Genomic DNA, 27662 nt, shown 5'->3' on the forward strand with positions numbered 1-27662 from the left:
CCTGGAGAAGAGGAGGCTCAGGGGCGACCTCATCGCTCTCTATAGGTACCTTAAAGGAGGCTGTAGAGAGGTGGGGGATGGTCTATTCTCCCACGTGCCTGGTGACAGGACAAGGGGGAATGGGCTAAAGTTGGGCCGGGGGAGGTTTAGGTTGGATATTAGGAAGAACTTCTTTACGGAAAGGGTTATTAGGCATTGGAATGGGCTGCCCAGGGAAGTGGTAGAGTCACCATCCCTGAAGGTCTTTAAAAGACGTTTAGATGTAGAGCTTAGTGATATGGTTTAGTGGAGGACTTGTTAGTGTTAGGTCAGAGGTTGGACTTGGTGATCTTGGAGGTCTCTTCCAACCTAGACGATTCTGTGATTCTGTGAAGTTATACTGCCATTTTATGAGAGGCAAAAAAAGCCCGATTACTTTTGCTCCTTTGGAGTAGCGAATCACTTCCCTGTGAGCATCTCAACCACATGTTTTGGGGTAAACAAAATTGGGGTTACACAATTTGGGGGATACACTATTTACTCAAAATATTTTATAAGGTGTCGGAATAAAACAAATGTCTTAAAAACCAACTTGATTTATGGCTGTTAGCAAAACCAAATATTTCAGACTTACTGAGTTAAAGGTAATTCTTTTATTTAATCAGACTTTAAGTTAATTTTTTGTATTTAAATAGTAACACACATTGTGTGCTTTTTCAGGTAAAGAAGATGAATCAAACTTTGCTGATGTCAGCAGAATTGTTTCAGTTTGTAAATCTGCATGCATCCAAACGCTGAACATTTGCTAACGCTGTTGCCATTAAAATTTGGCTTTATCCCATTATGACTATGAATGTGTTAGGTGTTGAAAGCCAAGGGAAATCTCATCTACAAAATGCTGTATTTTTTACTGACAGAAGAAATCTGATATTAGGGCAGCTTGATGGTGCGTATGGGCTGGTATTTCCTTAGTACTGATGTTGTGGAAGAATGGAAAGGAACCAACTGGAGAGTGATTTTATGTCAGATTTGCAATAAAGCACAAATGAAGCACAATCTCAAAGCGATTATGATTAAATCTCAAAGCGGCTCTGTGCTTCTGTAACGACCATCAGGGGGCTCAGGAAAAGGGCTCAGTAGGCCTCGGCCGGGCGGGGCTGCTAGGAGACGGGGCTGAGGGGCGGGGCCTCGAGGGGCGGGGCTTCGAGGGCGGCCGCCGGCAGGCGGTCCGCACCCGAGCGCGCATGCGCCGGCGGCCGAGGGGCTGACGGGGCTTGTTGTGGGGCGGGGGGGGCAGCACGTGAGGAGCGCAACGTCACCGTAAACACTCGTAGGCAACATGGCGGCGCCTCCGAGCGGCAAGGTAACGGCCGGGACGGGACGGGACCGGGGCGGCGGGGGGAGGCCGCTCCCGACGGGGCCCGGCCCCGCGGCCCGGCCCCTCTGCGGCCCGCTCCGCCGGTGCTGGGCCTCACGGCTCGGCCAGGAGCCGCCTCGGTGCGGTGGGGCGGCCTTGTGTCCGCAGGGGCGGGCGGGGGAGGTGTGTGTGCTCGGGGGCTGCTCGGGGGAGCTCGTGACTGGTCTGGTAGGGGTTAAGGTAGGCACGCTGACCTGCCCGCTGCTGCCAGACAGGTAAATGCAGCCCTCGCTTATGTGAGGGAAGGCTGCTGTTATGTTCGTTCTCTGATCAATCCTGAAATTGAAACAGACTGTTTTTGTTCAAGGCTCTTGGCGTCTTGATGCAGGGATGCTCATCTCACTGAGAAATGTCATGGAATCACAGAGTGGTTTGGGTTGGAAGGGACCTTAAAGCCCACCCAGTTCCAGCCCCCTGCCATGGGCAGGGACACCTCCCACCAGACCAGGTTGCCCAAAGCCCCATCCAGTCTGGCCTTGAACACCTCCAGGGATGGGGCATCCACAGCTGCTCTGGGCAGCCTGTGCCAGGGCCTCACCACCCTCTGAGTGAAGAATTTCTTCCTAATGTCTAATCTAAATCTATCCTTTTTGGCTTAAGGCTGTGACACCTTGTCCTCTCATTATCTACAGGAGTAAAGAGCTCCTCTTCATCTTTTTTATAAGAGCCCTTTAAGTATTGAAAGGCCGCAGTGAGGTCTCGACAGAGCCTTCTCTTCTCCAGGCTGAACGTCCCCAGCTCTCTCAGCGTTTCTTCATGGGAGAGGTGCTCCAGCCCTCTGATCGTCCTCATGGCCTTCCTCTGGACCCATTCCAACAGCCCCACATCTTTTTTGTGCTGGGGGCCCCAGGCTTGAACGCAGCACTCCAAGTGGGGCTTCCTGAGGGTAGAGTAGAGGGGGACAATCACCTTCCTTGACCTGCTGGCCATACCTCTCTTGATGTCTTTCCAAAAAGTCTGGAAAATAAACTTTGAAATCGTGCTGCTCTTTAAAAATCCAACCTAAATGAAATTTGTGATTTTTGACCATTTAAAAAGCTCAGTAGCTTATTGGGTTTTAGTAATTATTTTCATATTTTTTTCACATTTTTATTAGTCTGTCTACTTGGGACTTTTGTTAAGTGTCTTAAGTTGCTGCAAGATTCTGTTCCAATTATTCTGCATCTACAGTGCTCATGCAGCTTGTTAACGTGACTTCTAATTGTGGCCTTTGTGTTCAAGTACTTTAATTGCGGTATCTCAACGAAGTAAAAGCTCTTGATACAGAGAACAAATCTGTTGTGTTTTCTAAAACCTCACAAAGTCGCTGATTTGAAGTTTCGCTGCTGTCATTAGAAGCAATTTCACTCTGTGGCTTTCCCCACCTGCGTGTTGCGCTTCTGCTTGTTTGGATACTATACTCGTTTGATCTCTTAAGTGATTCGATTTAGGGAGCTGAAAAAAAATACATAAAACTGTGAATTTATTTTTGGCTGGGTTCATTTTTTTTAGTTTGGGGAATGCGCTGGACCACAATTTTTTTCTTTGGACGTCAGCAGAATTCTAGACGGGCTCACAGAGTAGTAAACCTTCACTCCAGGTGGAATGAACAGTGTAACTTGGTACAGACTCAATATTCTCATATAAGGCATTCTGCATTTTGGTATATTTCCAAACTACGAGTGTCCTAAATTGATTCCACTTTTCCTTCTGGCTGTGCGGTGTTGTAATGAGGTATTGCAGGTGGTAGGTGTCTGGAAAAGTGGTAGGTACTAGCTTGTGGGGTGCTTTATTTAGTAGCATTTGGTATGGTAACATGAAAGTGATGTATTCTGATGTATAAATTCTTTTTTGAAAAATATGGCACAAGGTAATTCCACAGAGTGCATGGGGTGATAGATTAAATAGCTGGGATAGCCTGCATTGTCTCAGACTTCATGAAATGTTATTTCAGCAAACCATATAAGGTTGAGGGTTTTAGTTGCACCACGTTCACTTTCCTCTTCCGTCGTGTTTATTTCCCAGGCATCGTTAAAAGAAACGGATTCACAACTCAACTATTTCATATTCTCATCTCTTTTTGCAGAGCTCTAGTTTCAGCTTCATATATGAATGTGGTATGAACTGTAAATTTAGTCACCTCATGTAACCGTATGTACTGCTTACCTTAGAATTTTGTCCTATTTTTTTTTACTGTGAAGGTTCTTTTCAGTGCTTTTCTATATACAGTTAACTCAATTCCAGAAGACTGAGGTTATCGCCAGAGTTCTGGAGTCCTGACTCATCCTTTATTAATGACCACTTGCCCTAGAACAGTGTGAACTTCATTTTTTTTTCCCTTTCTTAGAGCTTCTAGGTTTTTCTGTGTGTAACTTGGCAGTAAGGTCTTTTGGTTTCAGTGCTTCTGACATGAAAGCAGGTATGTTACTTCTTTTTGTTGCTTAGCAAGTGGTATTTTGTTTCCCTGATTTCAGAGAAGTCTCTGGACCGTCTCTCACCCTTATAACAGAAAACTATGTTAGAAAACGAGGCAAAAAGTTGTGTGTGGGGACAAGTATAAATTTAGCCTGTCAGTGTATAGGCTATTATTACAGCTGGTCTAAAGACAGTAATGATTTTTGTTTCATGTTCTCGGAGTTGAGTCTATCTTCAGCATATGGGCTGTTAGATCTTCCTCAAATTACTAGTTGGCACACGAGCTGTCAGAAGTCGTTTTTCATTTGCTCGTGCCCTTCCTCTTGAAGCTAAATCTTGGTCTAAGCGCAGCTATTTGGCCAGCGTAGAGTAACTACAAGTGTTCAAGTAGCACTGTACGTGCTCCTAAACTGTGATGTAAAAGCTGTAGTGTTTGGGGGCTGTGTGGTTGAGTTTTTTTTATGTTAGGATCAACAAAGATTTACAATACCGTCTGTTAAAATGAGCTTTATGTCCTCTAGGTAGTTTGTTGGCACGTATGCAGCCAACTTTTAGATGTAGATATACTCTGGTGTAAGCAGCGCTTTGTTGCACCGTCAACTAGTTGAATTTTGGGGCTTCAAAACTCCCATTCTGTGGGTTGTACTGTTTTATGAAGCACTTGATTTAAAGTCTTCGTTATATCTTTTTCACCCTTTATCATTTACTATGGATAGAATCGTAATCTTTGCTAAATATTTTGTACTTCATACGTTTTCTCTGTGAACAAAGCCTCTGCCTGCCTTTGCCTCTTTTTAATTTAGTTAAGGTTTCATTATGTTTGACTAAAGCAGTTCACTGATCATTCTGAAATTCTTATATATTCTTTCCGTTTTTTAGTTATTCATTAAGGACTTCTCTTGCAGAAGTATTTGTGGTAGAAATGCTGTGTTCTGTCTCAAGCACTTACTCTACACTTGTATTTTCGCTGATTCCCCACAGCTGTTGCATAAGTAGCAGAAATACCTGATTCCAGAAACTTGCAGAGGCAGAACTTGAAAAACTTACTGTTGTAAAGCAGGAAGCCTTTTCTTATGACATGTGGTTCCCACTGTTGGGAGCTTTGTCATACTTATCACAATATGAATATTTGTGCTTTTTTCCGCCCACTTAGAAACTTGGTGTGAGAGTTTCACGCTTCTAAGACCAGCGGGGTGAGAGATTTTACTGTCCTAGGAAACAGGTTGAGCACAGGCGCAGCAAACATGACGTACGAGGGTATGGTTTTGTACTCTTACTAAACCTTGAATTCAAATGCCAGAAGTTCTTGGGTATCTTTGGAGCAAAAGATGATGTTGGTCAATAATGCTAGCTTGATGCTTTGCAGAGCGCTCGAATGTAATGGTCTCCGGGCACTGGAAGCGGGCTGTTGGTGCAGTTTGGACATGGCCACTGACAGTTCAGCAGTGGTTGTGTGACTGCGCTCTGGGGAAACCTCAGCTATTCCAGAGAGGGAGGTGGAAATGAAAGCAGCACGATGCAGATCTTTAAATTGAGATCCATTTCTTCTGACAGCTTATTTTAGAGCTTGGCTTTACTATGTTTTGTTGATGTAAGGTATCTCAGAACAGCCATTGACTAAATTGAATTTATTCTATTGGCCTGTAGTTGTTTCCTCGGTGTTGCATCTTTTGTTCTGTTTACCTTCTGTCAGGATCTGGAAATAACAGATAGAGCAGCTGATTAGCATCTTGTTAATGTTTGCAGGCAGACCAATTTTTTCCTTAATTTGTAGTCTGGGGAGCATTCAGACTTTCTAATGGAGTTACTTTCTTATGAGCATGCCTGCTTGCTACTTCAGCTGTTGAATCCACGATGAGGTCCTTTACCTGATGCTATAATATAAGGCAAAAATGAAAGAACCGCTCTTGAAAAGTTGTTAGAGACCAGACTCGCACAGTGCCACAATTGCTCACTGACCCCAGCGTGGTGGCGGTTTCACTGCGTGAGTGCTACAGGCTGTGTCTGTCATAAGCTGGATGGCATCTGGTGGAGTGACAGTGGTCCCAGTTCGTACTCTGGCAGAAAAGGAGAATGTGATCAAGAATATGGGGAGAGAATATGAAGTATCTGAAAGATGGGACTAGTTTGTAGAGTTGCAGTGCTTCTCCATTCTCTGAAATGTCCTGCATTTGATGGGTTGTTGGTGTGCGACAGAGGTAAGAGGAGGAATTTGAGGTACTAACATTGAGTGCATGTGGTATCACAGAAACACAGAATGGTTTGGGTTGGAAGAGACCTTAAAGATGACCCAGTTCCAACCCCTCTGCCATGGGCAGGGGCACCTCCCGCCCCATCTAACCTGGCCTTGAACACCTCCAGGGATGGGGCATCCACAGCTTCTCTGGGCAGCCTGTGCCAGTGCCTCACCGCCTCCTGAGGGAAGGATTTCTTCCTTACATCTAATCTAAACCTTCCCTCTTTTAGCTTAAAGCCATTCTCCCTTGTCCTGTCACTACACCCCCTGACAAAGAGTCCCTCCCCAGCTTTCCTGTAGGCCCCCTTTAGGTACTGGAAGGCTGCTGTAAGGTCTCCCCAGAGCCCTCTCTTCTTCAGACTGAACAACCTCAGCTCCCTCAGCCTGTTCCCGTAGGAGAGGTGCTCCAGCCCTCTGAGCATCCTTGTGGCCCTCCTCTGGACATGCTCTAATACCTCCATGTCCTTCTTGTGCTGGGGGCCCCAGAGCTGGAGGCAGGGCTCCAGGTGGGGTCTCAGGAGAGCAGAGCAGACGGGGACAATCCCCTCCCTCACCCTGCTGCTCACGCTGCTTTTGATGCAGCCCAGGACACGGGTGGCTTTCTGGGCTGCAGGCTCACGTTGCCAGCTCACGTCAGCTAGTACTTTGTGCCTAGCACAGACAGGATGGGAAATGGCAAGTAAGGAGGGCAGGAGTGCCCTGCTGTGGGGTTGCTCTCCTTTTTTGTTGCCTACACCTCATTGTCTTTGGATGCGGTGTTGTCAGTCTCTCACTAGATGGTTGCGGAAGGCCATAAATTGCCTTTGAATGACAAGCATTTAATCCAAAAACCTTGCTTATGTTCTGGCATATGTTGTAACTGTCGGTGTGGTTTTGGTGAAGGCCTTCTGATGGATGTCCCTGGCGATAAATGCTGTAAACGTTGCCCATTGAGTCCTTATTGTAAGCAGCATGATGAGCTGGAGATAAAAATAAATAAATAAAAAATTCCATGCTCTGTCCTTACAGTATTAAGAATGATACCTCCTGTTTCTCAGAAAATGTTACTGGGATAATAGTGGGACTTCAGAAAGTTACTTTGCTGGACAGGGATTATAAATACTTGAACAGTTTTCCATAACCTGAACGAGCATAGGCCGTGATGCCTCCCAGAGGAGCACAGCGGAGGGTGCTTCTCAGGGGGCTGTCTTGGGTAAACTGAGCCGACATCCTGCTTCTTCCTTCTGCTTTTCGTAGGAGGTGGTAAACAGCTCTTCTGCGGCTTTCCTGAATTTTGTGCTGTGGTTCCCTGTTTCTGTGGACCCTCTGTCAGTTTACTTGGTAGAATAGCTGCTGTCCCCACGTGGCACAGAGTTGTTCATGACTGACTGGGATGAATTGTGAATTTGCCTTTGACTTTTGTAGTACTTGCAGGGAAAAAAACAAGCAGGTCAAGCAGTGGCTTTTTTCGCTGTACTTACAGGAAAAAAAACAATGAAACAAACAAAACAGGTGGCTTAACAGTGTTTGGGAATTCTTGCATCAATTTTTTATCTTTTGGTAAGATTCTGCATGGAATAGGCAGTGTGTCTCATTTTCATCCTACAGAATTAGGAAAATAGACATAGTACAATTTCATGCTTACAGCCAGCAAGCGTGAAATTTTAAGATTATTAAAAAATACTTAGATTTTTTTTTTCTCCACCATTTTTTTAGGAAACAGTTGCCAACTGAACGCTTTTACAGAGATAGCTCTCCTTAGAGGGTAATACTTATTTAAACATTTGAGGAACTTAAGGATATCATAGATGGATAAACCTGGATTTGGTTACACTTATTTTACTGTGGTATTAAGGAAGCTTTTTCATAGAACTGTCTGTAAGTTATAAGATGTCTGAAAACCTTTGAATTATATGTGCAGTTGCAAGACAATTCAAATGTATTTAAAATCAAGTTATTTGTAAAGTTGTTTAGCTTGTCACGTTACATCTTCATTTGTTTTAGTTGCATTTGTGTTGAATGTTCTTCCGATCATTCTTCATTTTATTTTAGTTGTGGGACCAGCAGGGTCTGACTTCTTATGTGCGTAGTTACATCTAAGCCTGAGGAACTCTGGACAGTCCAACATATGCTTTCAAACAGGTGTAGAAAAAAGCAAGTACAGTTGTTTAAATCAGTGTAGTTAGGTTGGACAGCTTTGGCTGGACAACTTTTCTGGCCTCAAGCAGGTAAGTAACATGTGCTGCTTTGCTTCTCTGGGGTTTTGTTTCCATGACCCATCCTTTGACTCTGCAGAGCGCAGGTTTCTTACTGGTGGCCGTGGGGGTGGACGAGTGGAAGGGCTGTAATATTCGGATGAGGATTACCTTTGGGTTTAAAATCCTAGGGGCACGTCAACTTACCTAGTCACCTTTGTTGTGCGCTTATTAACTTCAACTTTTTTCATGATGGGGTTGTTAATGTATAGATTCAGAGGAAGTAAAAGTGATGGCTTTAATCATACGAAAAGAAAATGAAAGATTAAGCTAGATTCCACCTTCTTCTCTTTGAAAAAGAGACGGTGATGAAATATGTAAAATAAGGAATAGTACAAAACCAAGGTGAGCTAGTAGCATACCTTCCTGCCTTGTAATACAAGAAGCATAGTCAACAAACTGAACAGGTGGGGCTCCTGAAACTGCTGAGTTCTTCCACGTAGCGGATAACGAGACCTTTCTAGATCAGACCTGTCACTGAAGCCAAAAAGTTACCAAGATTTAAAGGATTACAGGATGCTTTACTGCACAGATGGTGTTGACAGGTAATGTTGATAGGATTATAAATTATTTTTTGGGGGGTCACAGTTACTTTAATTGCTAACAGTGGGGCAACTGGAGCTCATTATGCTGCCCTGTTCATAACTACTTCCTTCACTGTCTATACATACCAGGAGCTCACTACGTAGATTTTGGTTGCACATCTTACACAAGTCCTAACTATTTTAATGATGCTTCTGATTGTTCTCCAGCATTTGCTGTCTGTTCTCCCTCATCTTCTTTAAAGGTTCCCTTCGTAGGTGTTCTGCAGTAACGTGCTGTTCAGGCAAGAGACAGTACTTGCTGCAATTGCCTGGTTTTGAAACATCAATTTCCTTGGCCGTTCAAGAAGTCCGTGTGTGGTGATGAGACGTTCGCCTGACCGCTGGGCTGCGAGGCACTGAACAAACACCTTTGTGGGCTGCATGGTGCGCCGGGTCAAGCTATGCAGTGTTTCAGTAGTTGTCTACTGAGGGATGGCTTTTATTCAAATCTAACTATTGATATACTGGCTTTTAATTTAGTAGTTTGCTTAGTACTTGTATGTGTAATTTAGCGTTGCTTTCCATCTTTTAATTGACTAATAGCTTGCCATTGCCGTCATACAAGAAAACAAAAATACGTCACAAATTACATCTTGCTGTAAGGTGCTGTAAGAATACTCATGGAATTTTTGAGTTCTCAGCTCGCTAAGAACGTTGTGTGAAACACAGCCAAGTGTAGCCAGTCTTCAAGTGCTACCACTATAAAATCACACTCTCAAAATCAACTTATTCAAATTCAGTTATGTAATTACTTCATAAAGTGCAGCGAAAGAGAGCAACTCAATATTTCAGATAATTCAAATATGATGACTTACAAAATGTTTTGTAATGGAATAAATTGTTAATGCACTTTTTAGGTATTCTTTTGTAAGATTGATGCCATATTTTTCTTCAAACTCGTTATGTTATTGCATCTTCTAGACTACCACCTATGTGTGACTTAGAGTCCTAGAATATCCTGAGCTGGAAGGGACCCACAAGGAACATCAAGTCCAACTCCTGGCCCCACACAGGACCACACAAAAATCAGACCCTGTGTCTGAGAGCGTTGTCCAAATGCTGCTTGGACTCCAGCAGGCTCAGTGCTGTGACCACTGCCCTGGGGAGCCTGTCCCAGTGCCCGACTGCCCTCTGGGTGCAGAACCTTTCCCTAACACCCAGCCTAACCCTCCCCTGTCCCAGCTCCATGCCGTTCCCTCGGGTCCTGTCGCTGTCCCCAGAGAGCAGAGCTCAGCGCCTGCCCCTCCGCTCCCCTCGTGAGGGAGCTGCAGGCCGCCATGAGGCCTCCCCTCAGCCTGCTCTGCTCTGAACAAACCAAGGGGCCTCAGCCGCTCCTCATACCTCTTCCTCTCTAGACCCCACATCATCTTTGTAGCCCTCCTTTGGACAGTTTCATGCCCTTCTCATGTTGTGGCACCCAAACCGCACACAGTGCTGGAGGTGAGGCCGCCCAGCGCAGAGCAGAGCGGGACAATCCCTTCCCTCGCCCGGCTGGCAGTGCTGGGCCTGATGCACCCCAGGGTGCGGGTGGCCCTCCTGGCTGCCAGGGCACACTGCTGGCTCCTGTTCAGCTTGCTGTCAGCCAGAACCCCCAGACCCCTTTCTGTGGGGCTGCCCTCCAGCCTCTCAACCCCCAGTCTGTACGTAAAGCCAGGGCTGTCCCTTCCCAGGTGCAGAATCCGGCACTTGTTCTCATTAAACTTCATATAGCTGGTGATTGCCCAGTCCTCTGATTTGTCAAGATGTCTCTGCGAGGCGTTTCCACCCTCAGTTGAGTCAACAACTTCTCCCAGTTGTTGTCTGCAAACTTAGTCAAAACACCTTCTAGTTCTACATCCAAGTCATTTATGAAAACATTGGGGAGACTCAGCCTTCTTCACTGATTGAAACAAGTTTTTTTTTTTTTTTAAAAAAAAAAAAACACTCTAAGCTCAGTTGTGTTAAATACTTGATAACAATTGGAAAAAAATACAAGATTATACCTGTTGTTGAATAAGGATAAAACCTGACAGCTTGACTTCCTGGTGTTTGAAACTTGGAGAAACTTTTTCTTGAGTAATGGTATGAAGGAAATAAACTGCATTGTGGAAAGTGCTCTGTTTTTACAGATGTCCTCTTCTGAGCATGTTCCTGGTTCTTTGATTTCATCATGTTATAACAGAGGTGGATCTGTTACACAGAGCAATGTGGGATTACATGGCAGGAATAGATGTGTGGAGCAATGCAGGACTTTCCAGTTAGGTGACTGCTGTGGCATGGAGTCAAAGAACCGGGGCACGGGGGTCACTTTGTCTTCTCCTGTGAAGGGAAAAGTTTGTCCTTCTGAGAGATCAATGGATGGAAAATAATAAAAGCATTAATTGTTATACTGTTAGTAGTAGGGCTGCTTTGATGGCATGGAATAACTGGTATAATACATTAGACCAAGTGTTTTTAGACTGAGGAGATGTACTTTGATAATTAGTAAAATTATTGGCAGAAATGCGGGTCTACCAGAGCAGCTCTGGTACGGGTGGTTTGTCTGTTCCAGTGATTGATCGCTTCTTGGTTCAGACTTAATAGATCAGGTCCAAATACTAGAAGGTAAAACTGAAATGAATGTACAAAGTTGCAGAGTTTATACAGGGACTGAATTTCAAAGCATGTTTTTGGTAGATACAAAGGGGGGATCATTTTTGGTAGAAAAAAGAAAACCTGCAATAGAGAACAGAAAAGAAGACTTTGAGTATTTGGAAGGGAATTTAATAAAGTGTTGGCAATAATCCTTCACGAGGGAGATTAGAGTAAGTGACCTCTAATGGTCTCTTCCAAGCAGTATTTTTGTGATTAAACCTGACACTTTAGAAATTTCTTGCTTCTGTTGAAGAGAAATTTAAGAAATATATATACAACAGAAAGGACAAGTAAATCAGAGTTTTATTGGTATTTTTCAGCACTGTTAAGCTTACATACCTAAACTTGTAGCTTACTGGCCTGACTGCAATTGTGATGATTTAAAAAATTTGACGAATGAGTAAGTTGAGAAAAAGAGATACAGATGTTTTAGTACTAAAGAAATGTAATCTCTCTTTTTGATAAAATAAGAAATTATTTTATTTTTAAAAATATGTATTTCTTGAAGCAGTGGTTGCTGCTTGGTTTGAAAACGTAACATTATTATAGAAAATTACTGTTACTTCTTACGTATTTCACTTCCCCAAAATCTTAGCTTGGTGTATTAGGGACTTTTCTATCTTCTCTTGAAGAGCTGTTTAAAAAAGAACTTCTTTATGTTGTTTATACGGTTCTTAGGAACTCTTACATAGAACGTAGCTTTGAAGAACCTGCTGAATTTTGACAGAAAAAATGTTAGTTTTATTATATTAAGAGCATTATCAGAATTCTGTGGGGAGCGTTGCCCTTGGTTGTATTTCTGTTAACACTTAAATGCTGAAGTTTAGTGGGCAGTGCACAGTCCTGCAGGCCACTCTTATGTGACTGACACATTCTACATTTGCAATGGAACCTTTGCTATTCAACCTGAGTGTATGCAGCTGCTATTTAGTTTAAGGCTGCAATTTTAAATGTCTTTGGAGTTCATCTTTTGTAAACTAAAAAATGGACAGTTTAGTGTAAATTTAGGTTATCATTTCAACGTGCTTAGGTAACAAGTGGGGAAAAGACAAACTATGTAAGAGAGCCTTCAAATGTTTTAAATGCTGTGTAGTGCTCAAACTTACTGCTTAGAGAATAGGTTTAATCAGTTCCAGTTTCTGTTTTTTCTTGACTTATGTGAAAGACTCTTAGAAGGGGAAATAAAAGGAGAGGTAGAAAACTGTAACAACTGCTAGTTGATTGCTTCAACTTAAGTAAGTGAATCAAAATGCCAATATTAACAGGAAATAAAATTTTAAAATCTTCTATTTCTTCTTTGTTATAGGTTGTATATGAGCAAGAAGGAGTTTGCATTCATTCATCCTGCGGAAAAAACGATGATCAGGACAACTTAATATCAGGAGTACTACGTGTCATAGAAAAGGTATTTGTGTGATACAATTATGGAAACTTCTTATATTTGTTGGCCAAGCACAAAATGTATTTGGTAAATCTCAAATGTTCTCAAGTACTGGAACTCATTAATGAATGAACATTGCATAATGTTTGACACCGTCTGCATCATTTATATATATATATATATATATAATGTAAGTTATACCTGAATCATACTGTGGGTGTATAGGGAGATGTGTACTTTACGTAGATTGATTGTTTTTATTGTAGGAAAATGAAGTAATAGTAGACTGGAGGCCACTGGATGATACTTTGGATACTTCTAATATCCTCTGTGCTGGAAAGGTATGTTCGTTAGTTGTGAGTGTTTTTCATTCTGTTTCCATTTTGTGGTAACTTCGGGGTAGATGATCTCAAAACTGGAAGGAAAATCTATTTCCGTGACTGTCGGTATTAATAGCTATGTGTAGGGATCGCATTTGTGGACTACAGCGCGGTTCGGGTTACTGGGATATATATTTAGGCGATTGTGCTTGGTTCATACATGAAATAGAAGGGAACTGTTTGCTTGAATAGTAAAGACCAAATGAGTGTAAAGCAAATCACAGTCACTGGTCCCTCTGCATCTATTATGCTGGGTTCTGGTGATTCATTCTTCAAAACAGAGAGACACTGTTCCAATGCAAAGTAAAGAAAAAAGTCTACAGAGGTTCCAAGAGCCAGTAATATTTAAGCAGTATTAAGAGAACGTGACTAAAGCAGAAAGATTAAAGTTTTACATTTAAATAGAGTTTTATGTTGGTAGAGTCTGTGAGAGATGCTAGGATATTTTAGCACCAAATTTGAGTAAAACCTCTCAGTCTTTGTCGTAAGTAAAATTTCCTGTGTTGAATTGTGTTGTTTCTTAGCTCAATTTTCATGTCTTGTGCTTTTTTAACGGTTACCTTTTTTGCTTAGGATTCCAGCTCTGTTGTAGAGTGGACTCCAGCTCCCAAAGAAAAACTTGCCCGAGGAGCAGACCGTCCAAATAGCTATGAAGCAGAATGGGACATGGTCACCACAGTCTCTTTTAAAAAGAAACCTCATTCAAATGGAGGTACTTCAAAAATAAGCGGATTTTAATTTTTCTTTGTATTAACCTGTAACTGAAGAATTGTCTGCTATATACAGTATATGAGTGTGTAAAAAAACAAAAGCCCACAATGGAATACCTGTCTTCTGCTTCCAATCTCATTTCTTCTTTAAATTAGTAGAGAAGTGTACAGAAAGTAAATGTTAAATCTAACATCATGCTGTCAGGATCTTTAAATGATGCAGCAGTTTTATGTGCATTGTGCTCTTCTTAAATTCTTTCAAACAAATGGAGTTTGAACGTGATGCCTTACTAGAAAGGAAAATGAAGAAAAAAAAAGTTGTTTACTCAAATGCATTTCAATATTGGAGCAGCAGGGGGAGATGGAATGTACAGCTATATTGGTACTTGGGTCTCTTTATGTGAAAGCTTAGAAAACCTATTTTTGTCTAGTGAAGGTACTTTGGCAGAATAATTTCACGGCTAAGTTATTCAGGTTACACTGTTGCAGTAGATGTGCTTAAAAAAATATAAAAAATCTCCAGTCAGCTTTTCCCTCTGATTCTCTTGGTGTGTAACTGGAGACACTTGTTTCCCCCCCATCTGTGATGGTTTTAAATGGTGCTGGCTGTCATATATGTTGTCATATGTCATTTATGAGTTCAGGGTTTGGACTTGAGATTGTGAAAGTTTGGGGGTGAAGCACAGTCTTTGTTTATAGAATACTTTCTTGCAGTTTTAAGAGGCAGAGTACAGTGAGCGTTAGTGACAGGGATGATGCTCTTTGTCACTTTCTGCTTATTTCCAGTTACTGTAATTTGATCAGGGTAGGGTGGGATATGTGCCAGAGTCCTTGTAGGCACTCTGGCAATTTTGTGACCCATGGTAGCCTAACCAATCCTTTCATTTTTAATGTATACAGTCTTGCACAGTATTCTTGCATAGAGTGTATATATACTTGCACAGTAAGAGGTGTGGGGGAAGCTTTTCAATTCCTTCTTCTGTGTCTTAACTGCAGCCTGACAAGACATGTACGTGGTGTGCAGTGCACAGCATACAGTACTGTAATGTATATTACGTTTAGCTCGAGTGAGTACTACTACCAGGCAGAGGTGCTGATGGGATTCATCTGCTGCTGCTATTTGATACAGCAGTTACGTACTTATCTGCTGGATTGCTTTCTTAAACTGTCGACAGAGCTTTAGGGAAGCAGTCTGATGGAACTGCTTATTATTTTAAGTCCATAGAAGACAAGAAGGCACAATGAGAAATCATTGTAGTAGTTACAGTACATTTTATTATTAGAACTAATGCTGGATTTTGAGTTTTGTGTGTTTTTTTTTTTAGTTTGTTTTTAGAAACAGTGACAGATAAATCTTTGTAGTTGCTAATAATGGAAGTCAAACTAAAATCATGTGGTAATTTTGTTTTTAAGATGCTACAGCTCATGCAAACGGAGAAAGCAAGTGGTCGTTCCTGTTCAGTTTGGCAGATTTGAAATCAATCAAACAAAACAAAGAAGGCATGGGATGGTCTTATTTGGTGTTCTGTCTGAAGGATGACGTGAAGCTTCCAGCTCTTCACTTTCATCATGGAGATAGCAAACTCCTCATCAAATGCCTTGAAAATCATGTAGTGCTGAGTGAGTAAGTATCAGACAACTCTTAGTTCTGATTTAAAATATGGATTGTTTGTTTACTTTTTTTAAATTCTGCAGTGAGGTTCAGATTAATGCATCCTGATGTACTTTTATGTCCCTTTTCTATTAGTAGAATCAATTGTCAAGGTGACTAAAGCTGAAACTTCACATATACACTCAGAATGTGGGCTGAAGCTTTGAAACTTGGAACAATTTATAAACTAGTTCAGAATCTGCTGAAGTGTAGCTCCCTCTAGTGGATACAGAAGCTTCTCATGAACACTCAGATGATGTAAACTTAAATCCTTCTTCATGTAAAGTTAAATCCTTCTTCATGAAGCACTACTGTTAAATGGGATAACTTGTTTAAAATTTTGGATCTCCTACTATAAGTAAAATATCTGAGTATTGACATTGCTCTGTGAGTTAACTTAAAGTATTTTCAATGGAATCACTTTATATATAAATATTTTGCCTCAGAACTCAGTTCCCTTGTAATTTCTTGCTGTGGGGAATAGGTACTACATTTGATCTTTATTCTTCAAATCAGTTTTTTGAAGGTAAGCATAATTAGATCCTATCATGGTGTTAAATACTTGAGTTTTGTTATGTATTTATATTGTGTTACCTCCAGGCTTTTTACCTGGATAAAAGCTTTTTTGACAGGCATAGGGTAAACACAGAATAAAATAAAATGTGCTGCTTTCATCTTATAGTCAGAAGTATAATTTAAAAAGGCAACAGGGTATCTAAGGGTAGGTAGAACATGAAGAAACCATGATGTATTTCATCAGTATAACAGGTGTTGTGTTTTCAGATGTGTTTTTTTTAGCATCACTTGCAACAACATATTCTGATGAAAGATTTGAAGGCAGATAGTGAAGTGGCTTTGAGAATGCTTATGGAGAACAGTTCTCATGTTGGGAACATTGAGAAGGTCAGAATTTTCTTCTACAAGTAGTTAAAGCTGAGGCCTTGGTAATATTGTTAGGTCGGAGTGCAAGCCAATGGGATATGAGTGTAGTGTAGTCACTGAGTTGATTTGCAAAAGGCTTTGGCAGTATGGTGGTGATTGAATTTGGGATACTCTGAAGTTGTCAACTGCTTGGAGAAGGTGGCACAGTCAGTGAGATGAGCTGGTGAAATGGTACTGTTGGTAGCATTGTTGGTGGGCTTTTCATTGGTGGGAAAATTCATTAACACCAAAGCAGGAGGGCATTAAGGAGCCAAGGTAGAGGTAATTAAGAATATTCTCTATATAATTAGAGACGAGGAAATCCTGGATGGCAAATTTATTTACTTCCAGTTCTACAGAGTCATGTGGTACAAATAATTGTAATTCATATTGCTATGTAAAATTGGTGCTTATTGGTGAGTCCCTGAATGGAAATGGAGCAGATAATGATTTTTGTTCCTGTTCAAAAGACTCTTTCGCATGGTCTGTGGTGAGTGATTGGGCACTTTAACGTTCTTTTATTTGATCCAGTAGATGTTTGATTCTTGCCCTTCATAGCCTCTTGCCAGGTAATGTGGATGTTCCTGCTGGGACAGTGCAAAGCAACATTTCTCCTCAGGCTGAGGAGAAAAGTGTAGAAAGAGAGGCTCTCATGTTTGTTCTTAAAAGAAGGCAGTGCGTAGAGCTTATGCAGTCTGATCCAGCAGGTGTGCCCACTGGAGGGTTCAGGAGTGCTTACCAGATAGAGTTCCCTAGCCAGGGAAGACGGGGAAACTTGAGGGCATGTTCAGGCATTTGGCATGTAGTATTGCTGCCTGAAAAAGTACTGAGTGTTGCAGAATGGAACAGCAGATAGTTTGGAAACTTTAAAGCAAAAAGCTGATGCAGCTATGGAAATTAAATTTGCATGAAGTCAAGCATTGAGTTGAACAGGAACTTCCAGTTTTAGTTTTCTTACTTAGATTCCTCTTTTCCAGTTAAGATCTATTTTTGGCACCAAAGTCTTTTCTGTGGTCTAGTCACATATGATTCTTTTATGATTCTTTTCTTTTTTTTTTTTTTTAAAAAAAAAAAGTTTATGCCACAACTTGTGCAAGTGGCAAACTTTATTTTTTATACGTTCCTGTCCTTTCCTAATAGTTACTTATGCTTTAATATTTGGTGTATGTAAGCTAACAGTCTCTTTTAGGGAAAGATGCTTACTCAGTTTTCTGAATTGCATAGGGAAGTACATGTCAGTGTAATTACTTGTTTATCCAGCCTCTACATCTATCTAGATAGCAGGTACTGATGTTATGACAGAGCATTCTCCTAAAATACCTTTCTATTACCTCAAAGCTTTTTGCATTTCTTTAACACCATTATAAAATGTCATGTCATTGCTGAAATTGGTATGTGTGAAGTAACTGAACCTGAACAAGATACTTGTAATCGCTTGCTTTAGAGATTTTTTTTTCCTAGTTCGGCTGCACCAGGGTAATATTGAGGAAAATGCCACACTGATGACCCTTTCTAAGCAGTAGTATTATGAATAAATGTTTATTGAAGTGTCTAGCTCACAAATATGTTTTGAACATTATCCAAGTAGCTGCCCATATTGAACAAGCTGTCCAGAGCAAATGTTTAATTAAAATGGAAATATTGTACAAAGTTTTTGTTCTTTTAGTTAGGAAAAGGCATAGTACATGACTCAGCCTGTGCCCCTGTGCTGCTTTTTTAGCACAAGCCAGTTGGGCTTCATTAACTGTTGCTGCTTCATATCTGTGACTATGGTGTGTGGCTGTTCCAAAATGAGATCTCTTGTCGGATTTCATATCCGTCAGTGTTAACAGTGTCCTGTCATGTTGGAATTGAAGACAGATAAGGCTTATTAAAAAATTCTTATCATTAACTTTAATAGCATGGCAGATGATGCAGGTACTCATAAAAATAAAAGTATTTTTTTCTTTCTAAAACTAGAAATAGTGGATTTAAACTTTGGGAGAGAACAACAGAAAAACGTATTTTGTAAATGTAAGTCTGTTCAGTAGATTAGGATCGGATGGCAAAATGCTTAGCTTTCTCCAGTCTGGCTACTAACTCCAAGGCTTGTACGTCAGAGTGACTTCTGAACTGTTCTCTCTGCTGTAATATATTAAGCTGTAAACTGTGGTGATTCAGAAGCCGAATAATGAATTGATCAGGTGTCCATACCAGAGGAGTGAAGAGGATGTAGAGGGAATGAGAACAACAACAAAAAAATGGATTAAAGAAAAAGGAGCAGCATAGTCCCAGCTACCTTTGCTATAGTTTTCATCTGACTGTGCAAGTCTGAAGTACAAGACTATAAAAAAGAAAAAAACAACCCCCAGAACAGTGAATTAAGTCAAATCAGTTGTGTTCATGTAGCATTTGGAGTCTGCACGAAAATATATTTGTGTGGCTGTAATGAGGTGTTCCTGTTTCACAATACAATGGCTGTGGTGTTGATAAACTCTTACTGGTATGAATTTTAAAAATACGTTGACAGTAGCTGTTGTAGTACTGTTGGTTAGAAATTTGTTGATGTGCTTTCGTACATTGAAAGGCAGTTTGGATTCCTTTATGTAATGTTTTACAGTATATCTTAATGCAAGATTTACTGATCGGTAGAAAGAATCCCTTAACTGCTTATGGTGACATGGGTTCTTTTCATTTGCCCAGTTACATTAGAGGTGTTTCAGTGTGTGTATTGGGGTTGACTGTCTCTCACTCAATTTCCTTTCCTGTGTCACCTCTCTTTGTCCACTATCAAGCGTAGAAAATACTTGCTCTGAAAAATAACTTTTACAACCCACATGTAATTTCTCAGTACAGCATTGTAATATTTTGAAAACCTAAAGAATGTAATTGAGAATGAGTATGACTAATCTTATGGAACGTGAAAGTCCTGTTGTATATGTTAGCATGTGGACTTTCGCCAAGAATGATCTTGTATCAAGCCTGTTTTCCTCACACAAAACCTGAAATGTGACTTCCAAAACCTTTAAAAGTTCTAAAACATTTTCAGGAAAAACTGGTGGTACTTAACAGAAACACCATGCTTTCATTTTCTCGCAGATCTCCACAGGATAAACGAATTCTTCTTGTGAATTCTCAGAACAAGTCTCTGTCTCAGTCTTTTGAAAATCTCCTTGATGAACCATCATATGGCTTACTGCAAGTATGCGTTGTTTGACTTTTTTTTATTCTGAACCATTTATTGAAAGAAAAAAGCCAACCTTTCTGTATCATAAATATCCCCTGAATCATTGCCATTCTGGAACCGTTGATGGTATCCTAAAACAAATGCTTGCTATAGAAAGTACATTTAATTGTAAGTTTAGTACGCTACTCATTTCTTTACCTCTCTGTGGACTATTTCAAACCTATTCAAGTTAATTTTGCCTGTGTACATTTAGGTACAAATGGTTTTAGAAATCGAAAGAAGGAAAAAATGTAGGTGTTATCAAAATGTATCAACTAGGATTTCCTAAGCTTTCCTTGACCAAATATTCTTTTTCTGTTTTCTAACAGTTTTGAAGGGATACTGGAAATACACCAGCAAAAAGCACAGTATTGCTTAAGAGGTTTTTAATCTTAAAACTGGTTATCATTAGGTGGAGTTTGTGGCCTTATGAAAGTTAGCAGCAAAATTTCTAGTGATTGAATGAGGCCAGAGTTCTGCCCCATTGGTTCATTTAATTAAATAAAATCTTCATAAGTGAATTGCATTAGTTTCTTGACTTACTTGTCAGAAAAAAGTTTTGTGTGATACTGCTAGCAGAGTATGTGGCGTTTCAAGATGCTTTTCCTCTGTGCAGGTAGAGAAGGTAGGCAGAAAGAAGAAGTTTTGTGGCATTAATCACAGGAAAGTAAACACTACATCTGATCTTACACGTACATCAGCATACTGCTATCCAACCTTTCAAATCAATCAGTAGTATTGTCTTAATACTTAAGATCTCATACTTCTTTTTATTGTATAATGAATGTACTGTGTGAAAGTACTTATACATGAGACTTCAATAGCTTTGAGACCTACTGTAGATGTTAATACTTTCTTTCTACGTTGAGTACAACAATTCCAAATAATCTGAGGTTTTTCATATTTTGCTTGTTTTCCTTATTATAACACAGAAGTGGAAGAAGGATCCATACACAGTAACAATGGGAAGATTTTCCAAAGTCACAAACTATATTTTTGACAGTTTCCGATTAAGTGACCCTTCAACTCAACGGCGACCACCCTCAGAAATGGCAGACTTTCTCAATGATGCTATTCCAGGGCTAAAGATAAATCAGCAGGAAGAACCAGGATTTGAAGTCATTACACGAGTGAGTGTGTAAATGAATATGATACAGATACGTTGGTTCTTTTTATGTGTACGTTTAAAGGAACTGTAGGACTTGAAGCTTGATGAGTTGTAGTGTTTGTTTGGCAGCTGTGGCATGTTCTGCCCTGCCATTTGCTGATGAGATTAGGATCAGCAGCCACTTCTTGAATATCAGTTTTATCCCTGCAAGTACAAGTTTTGTTTAAAAAGAAAATTGTCACAGCTGAAACAGGGAAAATCCTGATTATCCTTATCTTATAGAATAACTGCCCTACAAACCGAACTGTCTCACTTCATGCTTAGTGTTCCCTCTGTGGTCAGATAGAGAGCAGTATTAAGTAAAATTGGGGTATGCAAGCTAATACCTAACTTTCATGGCTCATCGCTTTAACTTTTCAATTTGTTTTAAGAGATCTAAGATGGTTTAAAAACATTAAAACGAAATATTTAATTGGATGATTAATGACTGTGGTGTATAAATGTACAGATTGATGTATCACTTGAACCAAAACTAGAATGAACTTGTAATTGTGTCATGAATCACTTTTGTGGGCTCCTGTTGTTGTCTTCTACAGATCAGTGGAAAAGCTGTATTTTTAAATGCTTGTGATTACTATTCAAGCAGCTCATGTTCCTAGTGTTTCACTGTTTTGTCAGTTTTTCCTTGAGCTCAAAATAGTGTTAATAGCTTGCCAGTAACAGTATGAACTACGTATGAACTACATATTAAAAGCAATACTGACCTGTATGTGTTAATCTGGCTAATGCCTTTGACTTCTCAAAGTCAAAAACTTTGAAAACATGAAAAACAAATTGGTTTGGTGGTTACTATCATTGAAATGATTCTAGGAAATAAGGTTCAGCTGTCTGCTGAGTTCTTTGGCGCTTAAACATGCAACTTGGAGTGAGACTAACAGCTGAACTATGGAACTTTAGGCATTAGGAGTTCTGAAACAATTTTGTTTGTTTTTAAGGGATAGTGTACTTTATTTGATCTTAGAGCCACACCGTTTGGACTGTGTGGGCATAACATCTGCAAACCTGCCTTTGTTCTCTCTTAAGATAACGTGCTTTTGAAGTGAAGCTCCCTATTGTCCCTGTTTGCTGTGCTGCACATACCTAATGCAATTTTGGTTGCTTAGAGGCATTCAGTCCATGGGACTAGGCTGAAGTCAGTTCAGAGGTGTCTAGGGATGGTGGAAGGCTATTTAAAACATACAACCTCCTCCAAAATCTGCAATAGTAGCATAGATAACCAGGTTCTTAGCACAAAGTGTCTTGTTCTTACTGCCTGTATTGGTCCACGCTATTTGCTAATGTAGATTTACTAACTGTAAGGATCTATGGCTAATTTGAATATGCACATGGGAAAACATAGTTGAACTGTACATAAGGAACTGGCAAGCTTGTAGTATTTGTGTGATTGTTCAAAAATACCAAAGCATTTCATTGGGATTCATATAACACCTTTGTGTTTGTTTCAGATTGATCTAGGAAAACAACCTGAAGTTAGTAGAAGAGAGCCTGTGTCAACCGAAGAATGGGCTAAGAATATGGATTCCGAAGGAAGAATTTTAAATGTTGACTACATAAAGCAATCAATATTCAAAGGGGTAACTTGTTTTTCTAAAGTCGGCAAGACCTGTGGCTGGCTTCTGGCCCCTTTTTCCTCCATCCCAAACCATGGTTATACTGTTTTCTTTATATATGTAATGTTTTATATGCAGGACTTCAGGCACAAACCAGGCGGTATTGTTGGACAGACTTTATAAAAAATGATTTAATGTTAATTGAATACCTCCTGAGTCTTGCAACCAGACATTGTGCTGTAGAAGTAGAGAGATCTTACGGTGGATGGCTAAAGGGTGTGAGCTGGAAAGACAGAGGCCTGAGTGATTGAGGGGAGAAATCAAAGTGCCTTTCAGAAAAACACTGCAATGTTAGGCTATCTGTTTTATTCTTTTCTTCTTAAGGGTGTTTTCTTTTTCCAACAAAAGCTTCTTTCTTTGCTGAGCAGTTTACCTGGATTTTTCCCTCAGTACTCATCATTTGCTGATATTTATTATTGAACTGCAACATGAATGTGAATTCAGTCTCAGCAGCACAATTTTTTAAAATTTTAACTATACTGTAGCTATTCTACCCTATATACTTAAGTGTTTTTTTTTTTTTAAACTGAAGTGTTTTTTTAAAGGGAATCCAGCTGCCTTAATCATGCATTCTTTGTGCACCTGTCGGAGCATGTGTATAAGCATGCTGTCTCCTGTTCTGGGAGTTTAAGCAGGGATAGAGAATAATAACATTGAAATTACAGTCTTTTTCTTAAAAATACATATTAAGGAATGTACTGTGAAGAGGGCAAAGCAAAACTGAGGCCCTTTACAGCTTGTTTGACTGTTCTTTTATATACTTTTGCCCTGAGGCATCTAGTTAAGGACCCTTCATGACGATTCCTATAAACTTTTTTTTCCCAGCAGCTGAAGTTTCCCTGTCCTCTCTGTTGTCCATTGCCAGAGGAGTGAGTGCCCAGTGTTATTCATGACTCTGGAACCAGTGTAACTTCCAATACGTTAAATGCAGATTCTCTTCTAAGAGCATGATTCTCTTAAATTGTTTGCATGTTACTGGAAAAGTTCCAGTTACTGCTTGGCTAGAGCACCAAATTTCAGTGGCTGATGCTATTTGCAGCACTATCTTCCTTGCCTCAACTTAATGGTAAGTGAAAAAAATACAGTGAGGCATCAAGCATTGTGTCCCCAGCACGCAGACTAGCCTTGGACTGGTAAATTCTGGAGTGTTCTAGCAGAAATGCTTTATTCTTGTGATTGTACTGCAGGAGTTGGAAGAATCTCTTTTGATAAGTGGTATAGGATTCAGCTACTGCATTTTTATCATATAGAAATGAATTTTACTTAGATTTCTGGAAAATAGTGTCCTTGAATAGACAGTGGTATTTTTGATTGCATGGAAGGTTCATCTGCATGTTGGCCATATCTTGTTAGATGTAACTATTTGTTTAAAAAAAAGTAAAATTAAATAAAAGGCTAGTACTCAAGATCAGTTTGTGGAGAGAGCAAAAGTTTGGCAGTTACACAGCATCATGTTTAAATATATAAATTTTAAAGGTACTTTTTTTTTTTTAACTTCTTAGTATCTGTGATGCCCTTAAGGTTTTTATTCCAAGCAGTGAAGCAAAAATATATAAAGAAATACCTTTTGTAAAGTTTGCTTTATGTTCTAAGGATGAATCGAGTGCTTCTGTGGTTTGTGGGACATGTTAAACTGGTTTTCATTCCAGTTTTTTTTACTAGTCTAAGTTGTATTGCTTCTTAATCATATTCTCTCCCACTTTTTCCTGCAACTGTGTTATGTAGTTAGCAGATAAGATTTGACTACAATGTAGAAAGAGAAAACAGATTTTTTTTAATGTTGCTACTTCGAGAAGCATTGTATTCGTATAGAAGTGTTTCCTTCCAAAATTGAAATGGTCTTTTTGTTTATGTTTCATATCTATTTTTTCCTAGGGACTCTGCCATACTTTAAGAAAAGAGGCATGGAAATTTCTTCTGGGGTATTTTCCTTGGAATAGCACTAAAGAAGAGAGAGCAAATTTGCAAAAGAGGAAAACGTGAGTACGGTTTTATTAAGTTACAAAATACATGAAAATTTTCTTTTAAAACACATCTTTAGAGACAGCTGTTAAAGTTCGTTCAATGCAGTGAAGTGTTTGATAGACCTTAAAAAGATTGTTCTGTTAAAGGAAAGTAAAAATGTTACATAAACAGATTGCTCTTAGCCTGTTTGGTCCAAATAACAAGTAGAATGAATGCTTACATTTAAAAAAAAAAAAAAAAAAAGTAATGATTGAGCATGTTTTGGTTTCAAAATGATCTTTCTTCTTCAGGGATGAATATTTCAGGATGAAACTGCAGTGGAAATCTGTCAGTGAGGAACAGGAAAAACGAAATTCAAGATTAAGAGACTACCGGAGTCTTATAGGTAAATTTAGTTTCAGAAACATCTAACTATGAATTCTCAAACACGTACAATTCAACATGAAATTGAAGAAATATAATTTTGAGTAACGTGCATGAAGAAACGCTAAAAAATAACATGCTGCTATTCTCAAAGGTGTCTTAAATTCTGTTATACGCTCAACATTAAAACTTCTTTAACCGATGTAATTCAGAGCTTTACACCTTAGTATTACAGAAAGGTTGGACTTTTTTACTTCCTTAATAGCAAAATGCTTTTTACTTCATGTTGTTACATAATTTAATTCTACTTGAAATTTTCATTAAATTAATGGTGATGTAATAAGGATTTTCTATGCCTCTTTATATTTTAAAATTTCTGACAGGGATTTGTACATAAGCATTCTGACTTTCTTTCAGCTATTTTTTTAAATTTCACAAAGTTCTGCTGACTGTATTAGCAATTTGTATCCTTAGTCCTTTTTGGTGGTAGTGAGATGAGTGATTTGGTGGTACCGATACTTAAGACTACTAAACTTATAAATAACTGTTTCTGGAGATAGGGTAAGATTTTTGTGATACTCTGAATTATCAAATAAACTTACTCGGCAAATTATTCAACAGGCAATCTAGAGGTTGAGAAGGGTCTTAGATTAGTAAACTGCCTTATTAGAGTCTCTGTGCTTGTATGTGTTAACAGGAGATAACTTTTGGAGTTCAAAAAAGGCTGAAGTTTTTTTGCAGTTGAAGCAGTTCTGTTCCAAGAATTTGAAACGTAAAAGAGAATAGGCTTTCATAAACTAAATCCAACCCTACAGAATAGTCCCTTTCTTTCAAGTGTGCTCAATTTTGCTTGTTTCAACACATTAGTTTTGAATTTCAAATTATTAAAGAATATACTGTGTGTTTGGTATGTTTGAGGCATGAGAACTGTCTGATGAAACAGGTGGTTTCAGCTCAGTATGGGTTATAGGAACTTGTTAAAAAATATAATGTGCTGTAGTGAACTATAACAGTGTCTTTTTGCTGATGTTGTCGTAACTTCCCTGCTGTGCCTTATGCTGAATATCGTAAGTATTCATAAATAACATTGCATCTGTAACTTACATAAAATTGTTCTTAATCCCTGTAAGTAAAGAACATGTCCTCTGAATCATAATCACTAATTATTCCATTAAAAAGTTTAACCTTTTTTTTTTTTTTTTTAAAAATGGTTTCAAGTCCATTTATGAGTGAATCTTTTCATTCAAGACAGGAAGGATTTTTTTACTTTATTTCAAAATGACATTCAGCGATGTAGTTGTTGTCTTACAGTATTCAAACCTTTGCAACAGTGTTTGACAAAAAAATCACTTAAACTGTCCTGAATTCATTAGATGTTGGCTTTGTAGAACATGTTTTGAAAATGTTTTTAACTCTGAACTATTTTTAGAGAAAGATGTAAACAGGACAGATAGAACAAACAAATTCTATGAAGGTGAAGATAATCCAGGATTGATTTTACTTCATGATATTTTGATGACCTATTGCATGTATGACTTTGACTTAGGTAAGTTGCATTCCTCTGAACTTAGTCTTTTTAGATTCTGATTTACAGCTTTAATTGTGTTAAGGACAGTTAATACAATTCAACTTGTTTTAATTACAATACTTTCTTCAAATGTCAATGTTTATATTTTAATAATGTAAATAACTTTGTTTCCTGTCTGCTGCTTCTTCCTCTCTTCTATTTAATATCGCAGGCATCTGAATTCAGCTGAGTTGGGGTTAGGACTTAAGTGGCAGTTTGCCTTCACAGTAGCTTTACTGTTGTTTTGTAGAGTTGAAGCAAGTTTGCTTTTCAAAGTTTTATCTGGGGTTGGATATTTGGAGCTTGAGCATTATATACATTTTTAAGACTGATACACTAATTACGATTATAAACCAGCTGCCACTGCTGTATTTAAAGCTCAGCATGCTTAACCAGCTATTTGTAAGCATGAGTGTTGTTATGAATACTCCAAAAGCTGATTCTCGAGGAGTACACTTAGCAGTCTGTCAAAAACTGTGATATAGAGTCCGCATCTGTTGCGGAAGGAAAAGTTCATAACGTCTTCCTTTAATTACAGTATAGCTGAGATGTCTGTCTTGACTTTTTTTACTTGTCTTGGGAGGGAAAAGAGATTTCTAGCTGGTTCCCCCTCCTTCACCCCTGGCATGACATCGGGCTCTTCTGTACTTGCAGGTGGGCTGGTATTCTGTTTCAGAAAAGTGGTGGGATTCTAAAAGTCTGCTTTGACAGATTTTGAATGCACAAAGTAGGAACTAATCTTTAATTGCTAATAAACTTGCTGCAGAGCAGTAGTACTTGTCAGATTTTGTCCCTTCTGTCAAGTCTGTAAAGACACTTGATCTTTTGGCTTGAAAAAGGGAAAATTAGAAAAGACTCTGTCTAAAAGTACAGCTCTTCCCTGTCTTCCCACATTTCTATCTGCATTAGCATGCAGTGACATATATCTTAGTGAAATAAAGGCTTGTTCACCACCTACACAGTGGTGGAAAAATTATTTAGATGGCTTAAAATTATGCAGGGGAGAAGTCTTATGTTTTATAAACAAACAAGAATAATGGAAATGCGGTACCGTTGACACCACTCACTGTCCAGGGTTTATAAGCTACTCAATTGTTGATATAATGCTGTTGATACAACCTATTGATACAACATTTTTCCGAATGAATTCCTCAAGTCAAATATTAATGAAACTGTTTTTGATCTTTAAGGGACTTAAGCTGTCTTGAACAGCATTTTCTCTGGATTTATTTTAATTGGCTGTAGTATTAAATTCAGGGAGCAGAACTTTTCTTTTGACCTTTT

General features: G+C 39.3%; 1 protein-coding gene across 2 annotated transcripts in view; it reads left to right on the top strand.

The window, feature by feature from the left end:
• The first annotated feature begins 1172 nt into the window (after positions 1-1172).
• TBC1D15 (TBC1 domain family member 15) overlaps positions 1173-27662 on the top strand; it is a 33052-nt gene continuing 6562 nt past the window's right edge. The window contains exons 1-12 of one of the 2 annotated variants that reach the window (XM_040553414.1): positions 1204-1342; positions 12764-12862; positions 13105-13179; positions 13792-13930; positions 15342-15552; positions 19579-19681; positions 20322-20330; positions 20638-20835; positions 22319-22447; positions 24359-24462; positions 24739-24833; positions 26241-26357. In XM_040553414.1, the coding sequence (XP_040409348.1) occupies positions 1319-1342; positions 12764-12862; positions 13105-13179; positions 13792-13930; positions 15342-15552; positions 19579-19681; positions 20322-20330; positions 20638-20835; positions 22319-22447; positions 24359-24462; positions 24739-24833; positions 26241-26357 (1303 nt within the window). In that variant the 5' untranslated portion in view covers positions 1204-1318. Of the gene's footprint in view, positions 1343-12763; positions 12863-13104; positions 13180-13791; positions 13931-15341; positions 15553-19578; positions 19682-20321; positions 20331-20637; positions 20836-22318; positions 22448-24358; positions 24463-24738; positions 24834-26240; positions 26358-27662 lie in introns of both variants that reach the window. The other variant, XM_040553424.1, reaches the window with a different exon arrangement.

Source organism: Cygnus olor, chromosome 1 (genome assembly GCF_009769625.2).
Source record: "Cygnus olor isolate bCygOlo1 chromosome 1, bCygOlo1.pri.v2, whole genome shotgun sequence".
NCBI lineage: Eukaryota > Metazoa > Chordata > Aves > Anseriformes > Anatidae > Cygnus > Cygnus olor.